This window comes from Sapajus apella, unplaced genomic scaffold (genome assembly GCF_009761245.1).
Source record: "Sapajus apella isolate SASKATOON/1434 unplaced genomic scaffold, GSC_monkey_1.0 scaffold41, whole genome shotgun sequence".
Taxonomy (NCBI): domain Eukaryota; kingdom Metazoa; phylum Chordata; class Mammalia; order Primates; family Cebidae; genus Sapajus; species Sapajus apella.
In genome coordinates this window covers 702,801-722,253 of record NW_022436981.1, presented here as the reverse complement: position 1 = coordinate 722,253, position 19,453 = coordinate 702,801, and the positions used below count along the sequence as shown (strand labels likewise).

General features: G+C 37.2%; 1 protein-coding gene across 6 annotated transcripts in view; it reads right to left on the bottom strand.

Moving 5' to 3' along the window:
- The window catches only part of UBR2 (ubiquitin protein ligase E3 component n-recognin 2), a 117,257-nt gene that overhangs the window by 71,300 nt on the left and 26,504 nt on the right, over nt 1–19,453 (bottom strand). For 5 of the 6 annotated variants that reach the window (XM_032299420.1, XM_032299422.1, XM_032299423.1 and 2 more), the window contains exons 5-11: nt 16,285–16,415; nt 14,129–14,267; nt 13,197–13,259; nt 7,944–8,064; nt 5,249–5,356; nt 4,341–4,429; nt 2,947–3,045 (exon numbers count right to left, since the gene is read on the bottom strand). In XM_032299420.1, coding sequence (XP_032155311.1) covers nt 2,947–3,045; nt 4,341–4,429; nt 5,249–5,356; nt 7,944–8,064; nt 13,197–13,259; nt 14,129–14,267; nt 16,285–16,415 — 750 coding nt within the window. Of the gene's footprint in view, nt 1–2,946; nt 3,046–3,115; nt 3,215–4,340; nt 4,430–5,248; nt 5,357–7,943; nt 8,065–13,196; nt 13,260–14,128; nt 14,268–16,284; nt 16,416–19,453 lie in introns of all 6 variants that reach the window. The other variant, XM_032299421.1, reaches the window with a different exon arrangement.

The window sequence follows — 19,453 nt, the reverse complement described above, 5'->3', positions numbered from 1 at the left end:
AAAAAAAAAAAAAAAAAAAAAAAAAAAAAAAAAGAGAGAGAGAGACACTTAATATTCAGGGAGTAAAACAGATAAGACACAGAGAGGAAAAAATATTTGTAATATATATATCCGATAAAGAATATGTATGCAGAATCTATGAAAAACTCTTACAAATCAATAAGAAAAAGGCAGACAACTCAATAATCAGAGGACAACTTTAACAGGCATTCACAAAGGAGTATATCCAAATGCCGATAAACATATAAAAAGGAATTCAGTTTCATCATCATCAGAAGAATGCAAATTAAAACCATAATGAGAAACCACTATGTCCCACTAGAATACATAAAATTTTAAAAGACTGGTAAAACCAAGTGTTGGTGAGGATGTGGAGCAAATATCACTTTCAAATGTTATTATAGAAGCATGAATTGATTAAATCATTATGGAAAAGAGCTTGGTAGACTCTAATCTGAATACATATATATCCAGATATACCAGATAGGCATAAGATGGACATCAGTAGTTTTCCTACATACTCACCATAGCCTGTTTAAAAATGTAAAAAGTTTACTACAGTATGAAAAATGTACAACATATAAGCTTAATTTAAAAATGTATAAGACTAGCTGGGTGTGGTGGCATGTACCTGTGGTCCCACCTACTTGGGATGCTGAGGCAGGTTTGTTTGAGCCCAGGTGGTCAAGGCTGCAGCCCTGATTGTGCCATCTCACTCCAGCCTGGGTGACAGAGAACTTTTTTGAGACGGAATCTTGCTCTGTCACCCAGGTTGGAGTGCAATGGCTCAATTTCAGCTTACTGCAACCTCTGCCTCTGGGTTCAAGTGATTCTTCTGCCTCAGCCTCAGGTGTACACCACCATGCCTGGCTAATTTTTGTATTTTTAGTAGAGATGGGATTTCACCATGTTGGCCAGGCTAGTCTTGGACTCCTGACCTCAGGTGATCCACATGTCTCAGCTAGGATTACAGGCGTGAACCACTGTGCCTAGCCAAAAATGAGAACGAAAAAAAATTTTTTTAAAGTTTATAATGAGAGAACTATGAAGCTTTTATCAAGAACATAAAATAACATTTGAATAAACAAGGACAAACTGTATTCCTAGTTGGGGTATTCAATATTACAAAGATGTTAGTGCTTCCCAAATAAATCTATAAATACAATGTCTTCATGAAAATTCTAATGTGGTTTTTGGTAACTGACAATCTGATTTTATTTCATCTTTTTAAGAAAGACCTAAGAATAAGTGGAAACATTTTGAAAAGTAATAATGAAAAGAGATTTAAGCTATCAAATGAAATGGGATTTAAGATGTCAAAATGGAATATTAAGCTATAAATAATTATTACAACTGTTGTACTAGCATGGAAATGGACAAAAAGATCAATGGAGGAGGGAAGCACAGATATGAATAAACACAGGATTGTCTTAGAGGCTTCTGGAACTCAACTCTGACTAAACTGAAAGCATCACTTTCCCTCTTTACAAATGCTAATCACTCTCCAAAATTCACTGTATCTCAGCAAGGGGTACAACATCTACACAACTGCAAGCCAGAAACTTGCGAATCATCCTCATGCTTCTCCTTCAAACCCAACATCCAATTCATCAGCAAATCCAAAAACCCTCAAACCCACTTGGCCAGTTCTATAGATTTTACCACCTAAAAATATCCCTCATGATTCATACCCACTTTTAGCATCCCAGTTCAAGTTACCATCAATGTTTTCCTGGGTCATTGCATTAGCATCTAATTAGGTTTCCCACACTCACTTTTACCTTCCTCCAATTTGTTCTCCAAATTAGACAGTATGATCTTTTAAAATCACAATTATAATGATGTAAATACCACTTAAAATTCTTTAACGCCTTCTCACGTTCTTAAGACAAAATACAAAATCTTTAATTTGACCTATCATAATAGCTCATTAATGGGTAAACAGACTCTAGACACCTTCCACTGTATTAGAATATATCCTTTAACATAAAAGTAATACGGGAAAAAAGTCAGTTATTTTTAATATGCCTTATTAATAAAGTAACTATAAAATGCTCTTAAACCTATACAGTTTCACCCCAGGTTCAAGGATCTTCGAGTGTACTGGTTTTCTTCTATTAGCCATAGAGGTAATGCTCTGCCCTGTTACTCCAGGTTTTCTCAATTGCTTGTCCCTCTGCATGGACCTTCCTTCCCTCATGCCCTTGCATAAAGGCCCTGAACTGTGGACAAAGCTCAGGTCTTTTGTTATTCTCTCTCAAACCAAGCAAATTTTCATTGTGATTTTAATTAACTCTTTATGTGAGTCTTTCCCACTATGGTAAGTCTGATGAGGGCAAGGATCACACTTGTTTTTGTTTACCATTACATTCTCAAAGTCCAGAACTGTGCCCAATAAATAGGTGTTTCTTAAATTTGTTGAACAAATTACATATGAATTTTAATTATGTATAGCACTAAAACATAATGATGCCTTCATGAGCAACTCACGAAGCTCAGTAAAATTCAATCTTCATGATTCAATTGCCTTAGCTACATCTCCCCTTTTGGGAAGGAGCTGGGAGGAGGACTTCTCAAACTGTGAGACAGTGTACAATATGCTGTCTAATTCTAATGCCAAGGATAATCTGTAAAATCAATTGGCTTAATGTGAACTAATCAGTTCAAAATTTGAGGGAAGTGCTATGAGAAATTACAGATTGTTTCTCCCTCCTTTACTTGAAGAGAAAGTATAAATTAAGTTTAAATGACTGCCCCCCCCCAGATTACCTTGATATTCAAGGTTGTATTCTAGTATAAAAATAGTTGAAGGTATCTGAAGTATGATTACTCATTAATAAAATACTATTCTATTCAGGAATATACAGACTTTAGTTCTCTATTATTTTAAGGCTTTACTTCCATTAATGGAAAACAAGAAAGTTCTTCTAGTCTTTCAGTACTTACAAGTGAAGGAACTGTGAATATCTGAACCGAGAGGTCTGCGACTGAAAACTCTCTGTCGTGGTCATCTGTCACATAATCACTCTGCAAACGCTCATAGTTCTATTAAGAAGGCAAAAAAAGGCAAGGAGTGCCAGCTATCAGTTACAAAGAAAAGGCAAGCACTACTCACCAGAGTAGGTGCGGTGAAGAACTGGACAGACAGAGCAGTCACCGACACTGCTCGTTCGTGATCATCCTCCATAAAATCTCTCTGCAACTGCTGGTAATTCTAAACAACAAGGGGGAGATTCACCTCTAATCCACATTGACCAAATATTTACGAATTATAATGAAAAGTCAGTGCTGGAGGAAGTCAAGAAGATAATACTGCTATGAGAACAATAACTGGAATGATTTCTACCAATAGACTCCTGTACAGACATTGATTCACTATGTAATCTGTGGAATTCTGTATAATATTGATTCTTTCTTCTGGGGCACAGTGGCAGTTTACCAGCCCAAATGGGAAGTAACAACTACTAAGCTCCCAGGATGCCTCTGTATGCTGGTGGAGCTAAACCACAGCAGCATTACACTGTTTCTGATGAAACCAGACTTTCATTAGTTCTGGATCATATCAGAATTATCTAATGACTCTTGGTGAATCTGCTTCAGTAGATTTGAGAATGAAACACAACACATGTATTTTGAAAGAGCTCTCCAAGTGATTCTGATACACTTCCTAATTCAGGTGAATGCAAAAAAGTAAGTGGTTAGCTTAGCACATGCTGCTAAAAGGGAGCACTTAATTCAACTATATCAATAACCAAGAGTTTTGAAGAGACTTGTTTCTTCCAAAAAAAAAACAGCAAAATACATGTTTTCCTCAGCACAAAATATCTGCAATCTAATTATTTATAAAATCAAAGTTTTCTAAATATGATTTTCTAACCAATATAAAGGGTATTTAATTTGGATCATGCCCACCTTGCCCCCCCCAAAAAAAATCTATATTTTTCAAAGACTAAGACTGCAATGCTAATTTTAAAATGCACAAATATATTTATTAAATCATATCCATATATATGTTATTTAAACAGATTAATTTCCTTATGTGAATTTTAATAGAAAAAAATACCATAATTCACAATGGCATAGGTTTAAACTCTTCATTTATTATTTCATAAACACTGCATAGATGGATATTCATCATAGGAGGTGATGAACAAGAAGTCTCATTGCTATAATTTTATTCTATTTATAAAGAATGAAAAGATTATTTATGAAGTTTCATAAAATTTAATATTAATACACTTATATATTACTATTAGATGTTAATTTTTTGCAGCCTAGATATAATTATGGGCATAGTTACTCTACTTATAACCTGTTTTCAAAATTGAAAAACCACTTACTTTTGCAAATCGAACAGCAAACAGCTTCTTGTATTTCAAATCCATAAGCAGGCTGCTGATGAACAACTGATGATACACACTCCTAGCACCTTGTAGAAAAAGATCACAGTATAAGATAAGGACACACCAAACAGTTCTATTTCTCAAGTTTTATGTGATCCACCATTTTTTTTTTTTTTTCCTGAGACAGTATCTTGCTGTGTTGCCCAGGCTGGTTTTGAATTCCTGGGCTCAAGTGATCCTCCTGCCTCAGCCTCCCAAAGTGCTGGGATTACATGTGTGAACCACCATGCTTAGCCAACACAGTATTTTTTTTTTTTTTAAGAGATAGGGTCTTGTTTTGTTGCCCAGGCTGAACCCAAACTCTTAGCTCAAGTGATCCTCTTGCCTCAGCCTCCTGTGTAGCTGGGACTACAGGCACACACCACTGAGACTGACTTGTATTTTAAGGCTCAAATACAAAACTAAGCCAGACATGGTGGTATACACGTGTATTCTCAGATACTAGGGAGGCTGAGAAGAGGGGATTGTTTGAGCCCAGGAATTCAAGGTTGCAGTGACCAATGATTATGGCACTGCACTCCAGTCTGGACAACAGTGTGACATCCTGTCCCTCCAAAAAAAGAGCAAAATACATGCTTTCCTTAGCACAAAATATTTGCCATCTGCTTATTTATAAAATCAAGTTTTCTAAACATAATTTTCTAACAAAATGTAAAGGCCACTTAAGTTGGATCATGGACCTTCCCACCCCCCCCAATCTATATTTTTCAAAGACTAAGACTACAATGCTAATTTTAAAAAGCACAAATATATTTATTAAGTATTTTTCCAAATGATAAAAATCTTTCACATCCCAATTACTTATATAGGTTCCTCTACACCTTAAAAGTAGTTAAGAGATTCACCTTTCCATAATTTGGAATCACTAAGCATCAGTCTGTCCACTAAAGAAGAGTTTTCACCATCTGGCCCTTCTTGTAAACCAACTTGACATAAAATCCGGCGAAGGCCATCTTTAAATAGAAGGAAAAGTAGTCATGAGATAGCAACTTCAAATATTAAAATAAAGTGACATTTTAGTAGATGTTCAAATAGATCCATAGTGTTTTAAATGTTTTACTAAAGGTCAAATTTATTCAGAAAAAGCAAACATATTATTTTATTAATATTTTAACAAAATGGATATAAATTTCAAATCTCACATTACATGCTACTACTCCTGAAAGTTAAAATGTATATCTGTCATAAAGGCAATAACCTCTTGTGCTTTAATCAATTTAATTAAAGAGAAAAAAATCACTTAATATTATTCTTCAAGCACTTATGCTAATCAAACCAGATTACAATAAAAGTGTTATACATTCCATAACTGAAGATAAATATAAAATGTGCTACAGTTTAAAGAGAGAAATGCATGACTTCTGTACTATAATATATACCAGTACATTTTATTAATGCTACATAAAACGTTCTTCATTCATTAAACCAAAACTTATTGTGGACCTGCCATGTGAGAGATCCTGGAAGACATATTACTACAACCTTTTAAAAGCAAACTTTAGAAAAGTTCTTCAAATATTAATATAAGCATTAAAATAACCAAAGCTTTAACACTTATTTGTTCCATACATATATATACATATGAAACAAATATGTGTGTGTGTATGTGTATCTCTCTCTCTCTATATATATATTTTGTTGTTGTTTTGTTTTGTTTCTGTTTTGAGACAGAGTCTCACTCTGTCACCCAGGCTGCAGTTCAGTGATGTGATTTTGGCTCACTGCAGCCTCTGTCTCCTGAGTTCAAGTAATTCCTGTGCCTCAGCCTCCCAAGTAGCTGGGATTACAGGTGTGTGCCACCACGCCTGGCTAATTTTTGTGTTTTTAGTAGAGACGGGGTTTCACACCATGTTGGACAGGCTGGTCTCGAACTCCTGAGCTCAAGTGATCCACTTGCCTTGGCCTCTCAAAGTGCTGGGATTACAGGCATAAGCCACTGTGCCTGGCCCCATACTTTAAAATCATTGTTTTATCGTTTTCAAGCATGCAAAATAAAAAAAAAAAGAAGTAATTTTTAATTATAAAAGCTGTCAAACAGAAATCCTTTAAAAGGCGAAAGAGAAGACCTATGTAAGTATTAAATAGGAATATGTAAATTATTGATGATAAGTATCTCAAAGAAAATTTTCAGCAGGACATGACTTCCATTATACTATTCATTAATAGTGTAGCACAACACTTGCTATATAGGTATCCAATGGAAAACACCAAAATAAAGAATACAGGGCTAAGAAAAATAACTGGAAAGACGTTTATTTATTTATTTCCTTTTAAAAAATTTGTACATAGAGATGGGTCTCCCTGTGTTACCCAGGCTGTTCTATGAACTCCTGGGTTTGAGGGATCCTTCCACCTTGGCCTGCCGGAGTGTTATGACTACAGGAGTGGGCCACCATGCCTGGCCTGGAAAGATAATTTAAAAGTCAAGTAAATGTGTTCTCTTAAACTTCCACACCTCTGTATTTTCAACTCTCAGTTCAGGGTAGTAACGCTCTTTTCTAAACGCCCTTCAATGCAAATGTATTCAAATTTTTCTTTCATCCGAATGTCACTTATCCACAGTCTTACCTGAAGAACAGCATGATAGCTTATATCTATCCCTGTTTTAATCTTTAGTGTTACACACCAGGCTTGCATTTTTGGCTGCGGATATGAGGATTCCTAATTTTTACCATTATGTAAAGAAAAATGATCAAATTTCTACACTCTGGAATTTTTCTTTCCTTTTTTTTTTTTTTTTTTGAGATGGAGTTTTGCTCTTTTGCCCAGATTGGAGTGTAGTGGCATGATGTTGGCTCACTGCAATCTCTGCTTCCAGGGTTCAAGTGATTCTCCTCCCTCAGCCTCCTGAGTAGCTGAGATTACAGGCACACGCCACCACGCCCAGCTAATTGTTGTATTTTTAGTAGAGATGGGGTTTCGCCATGTTGGCCAGGCTGGTCTTGAACTCCTGACCTCAGGTGATCCACTTGCTTGGGCCTCCCAAAGTGCTGGGATTACAGGTGTGAGCCACTGCACCCGGCCGAAATTTTTTTTTAAAAAACAAATTGGTAACTTCCAATGAGCAAATTTTTAGAGTTACAAATTATTGGTAACCAAAAGTGGTAAGAGGAGTCAAAACAAAGAAATTAACATTACTGTTTTATCATTTAAACTGTTAATCACTTAGGTTTTATTTACAATAGCATTTTTCCAGCTTACTCAGAAGAGTTCCACAAAATGCTCCACTAAAAGAAATTTTTAAAAAATTGTTTATGAAATGTACATTGCATTGCATTAGCATATTAATGTCCTTTACAATTGTTTAAACCAATGTTTCTTGCATTTATTTGAACAGAGAATCCTTTGTGTGCATATAAAAATATCCAGTATGACAAAATTGGTTAAACATAGGTTGTCTTCTATGCATAAAGTTGGTATTTTAAAATGTAAAATTAAAGCAGGAAATTATTCTATTTGATATGTTTCCCAAAATAGTTTTGCAAAGGCATACTGAGCTCATTTTTAATAGACGATTAGCATAAACTTTCTTGAACCTACCTGAATATCCAATAATACTTCCCAGCCAAGACAAAAGTTTCAAACCAAAATTCTGATGTGCGACGATAGACGAATGCATAACTTGAACTTTGAGTGGCTTCGTCTGTCTACTGGTATTTCTCTTAAAAAGAAATGGTAAGATTAAAAAATTTACTTAAAAAGCTATTCTATTGGTAGAAAGAGGTTAATTATTTTTACTTAAGATAACCATACCATCATTAACACAGGAGAATTTTTCACACATGTAAGAAAAACACCATTTTGTTTGCTTTACTTGATTCAGATCCTAATTTTCTAGAGGAAATCTTAGGATTCATGCAAAAAAAACAAGAAGGTCCCGCTAGTTTATGAGTGATTTGAATCTTTTTTTTTTTTTGAGGTGGAGTCTCACTCTGCCACCCAAGCTGGAGGGCAGTGGCGCAATGTCGGCTCACTGCAACCTCTGCCTCCTGGGTTCAAGTGATTCTTACAGGCACACACCATGATGCCTGACTAATCGTTGTATTTTTAGTACAGACAGGGTTTCGCCGTGTTGGCCAGGCTGGTCTCGAACCCCTCACCTCCAGTGACCTGCCTGCCTCAGTTTCCCAAAGTGCTGGGATTACAGGTGTGAGCCACTGCGCCTGGCTAGTAATCTGAACCTTTAGTACTATATTTGAAAATCTGCTGTACCAATAATAAATGATTTAAATGTTTTAGCTTGCTTTATGTCTTTCATTTCTTAATACAATTATGTACTTATTTAAATAATTTACTGCACGGATGTGATCATGTTATCAAATTTAAAAAAAAAAATGGCCGGGTGCGGTGGCTCACGCCTGTAATCCCAGCACTTTGGGAGGCCGAGGCGGGTGGATCACGAGGTCAAGGGATCGAGACCATCCTGGTCAACATGGTGAAACCCCGTCTCTACTAAAAAAATACAAAAAATTAGCTGGGCATGGTGGCACGTGCTTGTAATCCCAGCTACTCAGGAGGCTGAGGCAGGCGAATTGCCTGAACCCAGGAGGCGGAGGGTGCGGTGAGCCGAGATCGCACCACCCCCCCCCCGGGTGAAAAAGAGGAAAACTCCGTCTCAAAAAAAAAAAAAAAAAAAAAAAACATGGTAAAATACATATAAAACTTTCACCTTAGCCAACTGTGCACCTTTTTACGTGCACAGTTCAGTACTGTTAAGTACATTCACACTGTTGTGAAACTAGTCTCCAGAACTCTTTATGTTGCAGAAATGAAACTCTACATAAAACTTATTAAACAGCAAGTCCCTGATACTTTCTTCCCCTAGCATCTGGCAACCACCATTCTGTATCTTTCTGTCTCTATGGAGATGACAATGCTAGGTGGCTCATATGAGTAGGATTTATCTTTTTGTTACCAGCTTATTTTACTTAGCATAATGTTCTCAAGATCCATCCATGTTGCAGCATGTATCAGAACTTCCTACATTTTCAAGAACGAGTAATACACCACTGCATGTATATACCACATTTTGCTTCTCCATTAGACACTTGGGTTGCTGCTGCCTTTTGGCTATTGTGAATAACGGTGCTTGAACAGGGGTGTAAAATATCTCTTTGAAACCTGTTTTCAATTATTTTGCATGTATATCCCGAAGCAAAATTGCTGGATCGTATGGTAATTCTATTTTTAACGTTTTGAGAAATTGCCAGGCTGTTTTCCATAGTGGCTATACCATTTTACCTTCCCACCAGTGGTGCACAAAGGTTTTAATTTCTCCATATAAGGATATAGAGAAATAAAATATTTTTATATAAATAAAAAAAGCCAACACTTTTTTTTCTCTTAGAGACAGAGTCTTGCTATGTGGCCCAGGATGGAGTGCAGAGGCTATTCACAGGTACCATCATTACATACTACATCCTGGAACTCCTAGGTTCAAGCAATCCTCCTGCCTCAGCCTCCAGAGTAGCTGAGCCTATAGGTGCATGCCTATCCATTTTTTTTTTTTTTTTTTGACAGAAGCCATCCTAACAGGTGTGAGGTGGTATCTTATCAGCTGCTTGCATATCTGCTCTGGAGAAATGTCTATTCAAGTCTATCAACACCTTTTTTTTTTTATTTAAACAGGGTTTCACTCTGTTGCCCAGGCTGAAGTGCAACGGTGTGATAACAACTCACTGCAGCCTCGACCTTCCGGGCTTAAGCAATCCTCTTACCTTAGCCTCCAAAACAGCTGAGACTTCAGGTGTGCATCACCATGCCTGGCTAATTTTTGTTATTATTATTATTTTCTGTAGAAATGGTGTTTTGTCATGTTGCCTAGGCTGGTGTCTCAAACTCCTGGGCTCAAGTGATCTGCCTGTCTTGGCCTCTCGAAGTGCTGGTATTACAGGGGTGAGCTGATGTGCCTTGCCAACACTTTTTAAATAATGTGTTGGCCGGGCACGGTGGCTCATGCCTGTAATCCCAGCACTTTGGGAGGCTGAGGTGGTGGATTATGAGGTCAAGATATTGAGACCATCCTGGCCAACATGGTGAAACCCCATCTCTACTAAAAAATGCAAAAATTAGCTGGGCGTGGTGGTGTGTGCCTGTAGTCCCAGCTACTCAGGAGGCTGAGGCAGGAGAATTGCTTGAACCTGGGAGGTCAAGGCTTCAGTGAGCTGAGATCGTACCACTGCACTCCAGTCTGGGCGACAAAGCAAGACTCTGTCTTAAAAAAAAAAAAAAAAAAAAAAAAAAATCAAGGAAAATGCAAATTTAACTGATAAAACACCATTTCACACACTTCAGACTGGCAAGCGTTTTTTTTTTCCCCTTAAGACAAGATCTTGTTCTGTCACCCAGGCTAGACTGCACTTATGTAACCAAAGCTCACTGAACCCTTGGACTCCTGGGCTCAGGCAATCCTTCTACCTCAGCCTCTTGAGTAGCTAGGACTACACATGTACACCATCATGCCTGGCTAATTTTTTAAATTTTAATTTTTTTGGTAGAGTCAGGGTCTGGCTCTGTTGCCCAGGCTGGTCCCAAACTCCTGGCCTCAATCGATCCTCTTGTCTCGGCTTCCCAAAGTGCTAGATTTACAGGTGTGAGCCACAATGTCTGGCCCAGATTGATAAAATTAAAAAATAATGTGGCACATATACACCATGGAATATTATGCAGCCATCAAAAACGATGAGTTTGAGTCCTTTGTAGGGACATGGATGAACCTGGAAACCGTCATTCTCAGCAAACTGACAGAAGAGCAGAAGATCAACACCACATGTTCTCACTTATAGGCGGGTGTTGAACAATGAGAACACATGGACACAGGGAGGGGAGCACTACACACTGGGGTCAGCTGGGGGGAAATAGGGGAGGGACGGTGGGGGGTGGGAAGCTGGGGAGAGATAGCAAGGGGAGAAATGCCAGATGTAGGTGATGGGGAGGAAGGCAGCAAATCACACTGCCACGTGGGTTCCTATGCAACAATTTTGCATGTTCTTCACATGTACCCCAAAACCTAAAATGCAATAAAATAAATAAATGGGAAAAAAAAATTTTTGACAATATATAGTTTTAACAAGGATATGGAGAAATGGGTCCTCTCATATACTGCTGGTGGGAAAGTATATTGGTACCACAGTTTTGGAGACAAACTAGGCAAAATCTAGTAAAGCTGAGAATGTCCATACCCTAAGTACTCAGAATTCCATTTCTTGGTATATACCCTAGGGAAATTTTGCACCTATACAAAAAGAAGACAAATAATGCTCATAGCAGGAGTATTTGTCACAACAAAAAAACTGAAAACATCCTAATTGTCTATCAACAGGAGAATAAATAACTTGTGGTTTAATCATCATGAAATACTATACAATGTTTAAAAAGTGAATGAACTACAGCAATGTGTATCAACACAGATAAAGTTAAAAATCACACTGAAATGAAAAGGCAAGCTGCAGTGTAATTCATTCAATATGTATCTTGTTATACAGTATTTAAAGGTTCTCAAATCAATCTATATAATGTTGATGGATGTTTAATATATGAAATATAAAGGAATGCACAAGAATGAAAAAAGTAAATTAAGCAAAGTAATTATCGCTAGGGAAGGAGAAAGAGTAATGGGGTGAAAAAAAGATAATGCAGGCCAGGTTTGGTGGTTCATGCCTACAATCCCAGTACTTTTGGAGGCCCAGGCAGGCAGATCACTCGATGCAAGGAGCTTGAGACTAGCCTGGTCAACATGGTGAAACCCCCTTTCTACTAGAAATACAAAAAACCAATTAGCCGGTCACACATACCTGTAATCCCAGCTACTCGGGAAGCTGAGGCACAAGAAGTGCTTCAACTTGGGAGGCGGAGGTTGTAGTGAGCAAAGATCGTGCCACTAAACTCCAGCATAGGTGACAACAGGGTAATACTGACTTAAAAAAAAAAAAAAAAAGATAATACAGGGGCCTCCATACTATTTTATATATTTAAAAATTTAAAAGAAGCTTGAGGCTGAGTGTGGTGGCTCACACCTGTAATCCCAGCACTTGAGGAGGCTGAGGCAGGTGGATCACTTGAGCCCAGAAGTTTGAGATCAGCCTGGAGGACACAGTGAAACCCATCTCTAATAGAAATACAAAAATTAGCTGAGCATGGCTGCATGTGCCTACAATCTCAGCTACTTAGAAGGCCGAGGCAGGAGAATCACTTGAACCTAGGAGGTAGAGCCGAGGTTGCACCACTGCACTCCAGCCTGGGCTAGAGACTCCTTCTCAAAAAAAAAAAGAAAAAAAAATTATGATACATAAAAAATTATTTTTTAAAAAGAATATTTACATAAAATTCAGTTACATGGAGTGGTGAAAATAAATTCTAATTTCTAAAAATAAATCCAAATGTGGAGAATTGTTTGCTTTTAGAAAGATACACTAATTGCCATGAAGATATGGAATACATTTTGCCATAAGGTACCAAGTAATAACTTTCCTTGCATTGTAATCGTGGTGTTTAAGGTCATTTTAATTTCTACTAATTAAAAACAAAACAAAAAGCAAAAAACATTCTAAGACTGCTTTGATGGAGAAATGGAATATATCTTATCTACATACTCATTTTCTATATCAATCTTAGACAGCTTTAAAAAACTAGATAATAATGCAATATTCAAGAAACATCTTTAAACATAATTTTTGGTTAACATTGATTTCATTCACATAAGCAGAAAGACAAGTTCATAAATGCTGAAATATGAAGCTAGTTTTAAACTAATAAAAAATAAAAATAATACAGGCATGCTTTAAAATTACTTACCACAATTACTGATTTTGCTTGCTCACAATACTGGAAGTCTCCATATCGAACAGACCTACGCCCCTGTAAATAAAGATATTTAAAATTAAGCTGTAAAAGTATTGTATTCAATATTAATAACTTTCAAACCAGTAAACGAACATGTTTAAGCACATAACAGGCTGGGTGCAGTGGCTCACGTCTGTAATTCCAGCACTTTGGGAGGCGGAGATGGGTGGATTACGAGGTCAGGAGTTCAAGACCAGCCTGGCCAAGATGGTGAAACCCCATCTCTCTATTTTTTTTTTAATTAAAAAAAAAAAGCACATAACAACTCGGATCAATTTTCAATATTTACAACGTTCATCCTACTCATTGATAAGTTAAATTTTCTCTTCAAAGCTATGCTAACTTTTCTAAGCCATTAATAAATATATTTCCTTGAACAACACATTTATTCTAGGCATCTATAATTTCCATTTTCATAACTATATGTCCTCTTAAACTTTCTATCTGGCAATAGTTTATAACCAATATACATTTAGGCCAATATTCAAATGAAATTTTTTTTTTTGAGACAGAGTCTTGCTCTGTCACCTAGGCTAGAGTGCAATGGCGCAATTTTGGATCACTGCAACCTCCGCATCCTAGGTTCAAGCGATTCTCCTGCCTCAGTCTCCTGAGTGGCTGGGATTACAGGTGTGCGCGACCATGCCTGGCTAATTTTTGTATTTTTAGTAGAGACGAGGTTTCACCATGTTTGTCAGGCTGGTCTTGAACTCCTGACCTTGTGATCTGCCCGCCTCAGCCTCCCAAAGTGCTGGGATTATAGGTGGGACAAATGAAATTTTAAGAAAAGCTTAGATATATATATACATTTTTAACTCAATTTTCCAGGGTAACTTACCTGTAGTAAAAATAGAATTTATTATCAACATGGTAAAATTACTTACATCTCGATCTACTGTAGTTGCAAAACCAATTGCTTCTTTTTGTGTACAGTTAACAGCCTTCTGAAGAGTATAAATAACTTGTTCATAGGTATGAACCTCATCATTAAACAGCATGCAATAGTAGGTGTCACTCTTCTCTCTGTGTGATAAAATATTAATGATATATTCATTATCTATTTGCACGTTATCTTGCTCCAGGCTGACTTATTAAGAGGCTACTTTGTCCTATGTGATGTGCTAGGTACTGGACACATATCTGTAAAGAATTCATCTGTGGTCTCTGTGCTCTATGATACTACAGTCTGGTAGAGAAAATATATATTGCACATATGACTCTGTGTAAACAGGTTTTTATCAAGAAAAGAAGAAGGTAGAGCAGGGTATAACAGGCCTGGGAGCTCAGAGAAGAACTCTTGGAGAAGTAATCTGAGACCTGAAGTCAGAATTGGCTATCAGTAGCTCTTAATCATGGGCAATTCCCCTCCACTTCCCATAGTTGACCATTTGGCAACATCTGCAGACATTTTTGGTTGTCAAGACTGGGGCTTGGGGTGCTGCTGGCATCTAGTGGGTAGAAGCCAGGGATGTTGCTAAATATCTTGCAATTCACCAGACGGCCTCCATAACAAAGAATTAATCTGGCCCTTAATTCCAATAGTGCCAAGGTTGAGAAACCCTGGAGAGAGGAATGTGAAAGCAAAGGTGCTAAAGTGGCAAAGGTAAATACTGGGAGATGGAGCACAAGAAGGAAGGGGGAGATTAGTATACGATCAGTCTGCTCTGGAGAGACGCAGAAGTCTTGAACAACTTATAATTTTTTTTTTTTTTTTTTTGAGACAGGGTCTCACTCTGTCACCCAGGCTGGAGTGCAGTGGCACAATCATGGCTCATGGCAACCTCAACCTCTCAGGTTCAATTGATCCTCCTGCCTCAGACTCATGAACAGCTAGGACTACAGGCTATTTGTGCACCACCCTGCCCAGCAAATTTTTAAATTTTTTATAGTACAGTGTCTTGCTATGTTGCCCAGGCTGGTCTCCAACTCCTGAGCTCAAGTGATCTACCTGCCTTGGCCTCCCAAAGTGCTGGGATCACAGGCATGAGCCATTGTGCTAAGCCAGCTTATAAGGTATTTTGGTTTTTGCTATCCTAAGGGCAATCAAAAATTTCAGATAGGAGATATGACCAAAACTGCCTTAAAGTTGACTTTGACTGCAGTATAGAAAATGAACTGTAAGGGGCAAGAGTGTACATGGTGGTCTAGTTAGGAGGCCATGATGCCCCCAAATGAAATTAATTTGAACTAGGTTACTATACTATACTATAGTATTCTACACGACAACAATGCTACAGTAAAAATCATGAGGTACTAAGTTATTACCATCATTTCCAAAAAGGTATAGTCACCTCATTTCATTAGAAAACACTTAACCTATAACTTTATCTAAAACACAATTGAGAGCAAAAAAGAAATACCACCAATGCCCCTCAGATCCTCATTCCAGCTTGTATTCATTCTAAACTATGACTATAATTCCAACAAGCTTGGTCTTACTTCTAAGAAAGAAAGTTGTTTGAGACAAGCACACTAACAAGGAAAAGAAAGTCCTAATCTTAATATATATGTGGCAGAATCCGGCTCTCTGGTCACAAGTTTGTAACCTCAATAATTTACGTAAAAATGGTATATGTACGCTAAAAAAGCATAGTGTAGAATATATTTTATTAAAAGTTAGAATCAAAATGATTAAAACTGAATTTGAGCATTTATTCAAACCAGAAAACTCATTTATATCAGAGTTCATTCCCTAATGATATTAATATATAATAAAACAAAAACTAGAATTGTAAAGTTAATCTGTCATTTTATCATACAATCAAAGAACAGAAAACTGGTTACACCTGAAACCAGTCCTAGAGCTATGACATAGTTTAAATATGGCTACAAACCAACTAATTAACCAATCGACCAACCAAACAGGGAGAAACCTCCACCAAGTAAGTGGATCACATATGTTTTAAAACTACAAAATCAAGGTTTTTGTTCTGCTAAAAACTCATTATTTAAAAAATGATTATGCCCTATACTAGCTGTGCTAAAGTTAAAATTTAGTAGTTCTTCACACACAAAGAATAAACAGGTAGGTTATACTTACACCATCTCTAAATCTGCTGGCAATTCACTTTCTTTTTCCCAGGTTAATATCTCTACTGCATACCGAAACATAATAGCAAAAATGTTGTAAGTTCTTGCTATCACATCTTCTGATAAATGAACCAGAGGATCCTGAAAGAGAGAACAGGAAAAAAAAAATAAAAGGGGGCAACCATGTTAAATGTACATTAATTCTCATTCTGCATCTAGTTCATATCTCACTGTAACCTCAAATTCCTGGGCTCAAAGTGATTGTCCACCTCAGCCTAAAACTCAATTATTCATAAAATATTGGTAATAGCAGTATCTATCTTATGAGGCTGTTTTGGGAATTAAATGAGATAGACCGAGTAGTCAGTGTTAACATCTAGTTATTAATAATTACTGATCTGAATTCAAATGGATGGGAGCAGCATTTGTGAGAGAAATTTCAGATTACAAAAATTTCACTAAGGTTGTTGTTCAGTTAATATTTCTTATTTAATTAAATTTCATTCCAAACAGGATTACAGCAATTTAAGAATATATCTATATCCCAGCTACTTGGGAGGCTGAGACAATGAATGACTGAATTCAGGAGTTAAGAGATCAGCCTAGGCAACACAGTAACAAAAACCATGTCTCTAAAAATTAAGTAATTTTTCTTTAAAGAATACACCTAAAAAAAAAAAGAATACACCAAAAAGGGTGGAATACAAAAAAAAAAGATGTACAAAGCAGGTAAAGGAAAATAAAGATAGGAAAATAAACCACAGTCAAGGTAACATCTATTTATAAATAGAGATCACATAAATTTCCACACAGCTACTACAGACAGGCTGTTTCCAAACATTTGGCTCTTTTTCCAGAAGTCTCATTAAAAGGAAACACAATCAGTTACCAGATTCACACCAGGAGAAATGTAACATTTCCTAACACAGAGACCTAAGAGAAATCCCTTATGGACTCTTATAAAGACTAGCAAAGGAGATACCACACATTATGTGGTGGTTCTCAATGGCGAGAGGGACATCTCACCACCCTCCCCACTCACTCCCATACCCAAGGAGCCATTTGGAAATCTAGCTGGGCATTTTTTGTTGTCACTGTAGAGGAAGATGCTAGGGACATTTAGGGAGTGGGAACTGCAGGCTAAACACAATGCCTTCAATAACCTACACCTAGGTCAACAAACTCTTTCTGTAATGGGAAAACAGCTACAAATATTACATTAAAACTTAAGCATGACTGCTTCAATAACATTTTATTTATGGGCACTGAAATTTGGATTTCATGTAATTTTCTCATGTCACAAAATACAATTCTGTTGATTTTTTTCAACTATTTAAAAACAGACACAAAAACAGGTTGTGGACAAGATTTGGCTTGCAGGAATCAGAGCTTGCTGAATCCTGTCCTATACAATGAAGAACTATCCCACCCCCAAATGCAGAGTTGCGAAGACCTGTGGAACTCTTAAACAGTATTTCTGTAAGTAATTACCAGGTTCATCCCAGCTTTTTCTGAAGATGTAGGCTAAATGTATGACAAAAAAAAAAAAAAATTATGTTCAATAGTTACTGGGAAGAGGTATGCTAAACATAATGCTATCTTAATATCTTAAAGTCTTACCCTGGAAGACTTCATTTCTCTTAAACTTTTTTTTTTATTTTTGAGACAGGGTCTCACTCTGTTGCCGAGGCTGGAGTGCAGTGGCGCTATCATGGCCCACCGCATCCTCAACCTCCCCAGGCAGGCTCTGGTGATCCTCCTACCTCAGCCTCCCAAGTAGCTGGGACTACAGGCATACAGCATTAAGCCTGGCTAATTTTTGTAATTTTTGTATAGACGGGGTTTTGCCATATTGCTCAGGCTGGTCTTGAACTTCTGGGTTCAAGTGATCTGCTCACCTCGGCCTTCCATAGGGCTGGGATTACAGCAAGAGCCACTGTACCTGGCCTTAATTAAACTCTTAAATATAAATTAATGGTAAAGTTTGGAAGCTTTATTCTCTGTCTAGTTTTAGGAGTATACATTCTCCAGGAAGAATTGCATGACGTTTGGATAGGCAGGTGAGCTTGTTGGCGTCTCCTTAAAATTTAGGAAATTAACCAGAGCTTGGACTGTTTGATAGCCATCCCACTAATGTATGAGGATAAAGCCAACAGAGCAAATGTATGTAGGCAGATTAAAATAATTTTCTAAGAAAGTTTTGAAGTCTACTCTAACACAAGGATAAAAAAGGTGGCAGAAGTCCTACAGTATTTTTTCCATATAAATAACAAGGAATTCACAGAACATAAAATTAACTATTTTAAAGTGAACAAGTCAGTGGTACTTGGTACATTTATTATATGTGCAACTACTACAATCTAGTGCCAAAACATTTCCATCACTCCAAAGTAAAACCCCTTATATGCTAAGCCATTTCTCTCCATTTTCCTCTTCCCCAGCCACTGACAAACTACCAATCTATTTTTTCTCTCTATAGACTTATTTATTCTGAATATTTCATATAAAAGGAATCATACAATATGTGACGTTTTGACTCTACCATCTTTCACTATGTTTTAGAGGTTCATGCATGTTGTAGCATGTATCAGTACCTCATTTCTTTTTTTTGAGACAGAGTCTTGCTCTGTCGCCCAGGCTGGAGTGCAGTGGCGAGATCTCAGCTCACTGCAACCTTCACCTCCCAGATTCAAATAATTCTTCTGTGTCAGCCTCCTGAATAGCTGAGATTACATACAAGCACGTGCCACCAAGCCCAGCTAATTTTTGTATTTTTAGTAGAGACACAGTTTCACCATGTTGGTCAGGCTGGTGTTGAACTCCTGACCTCGTGATCTGCCCGCCTCAGCCTCCCAAAATGCTGAGATTACAGGTGTGAGCCACTGTGCTCAGCCCTTCATTCCTTTCTATGGATGAAAAAATTCCATTGTATGTATATTATCACAATTTGTTCATCCATCCATCCACTGATGAACATTTGGGCTGTTTTTACCTTTTGACTATTGTGAACAACATTGCTACAACATGTGTATGCATGTACTTGCTCAACTTCTGGTTTTCAGTTCTTTTGGGTATATATCTAGGTATGAAATTCAAAATCCTATGGTAATGTTTAATACTTTGAGGAATAGCCAAACTGTTTTCCACAGCATTGAATCATTTTCTATTTCCACCAGCAA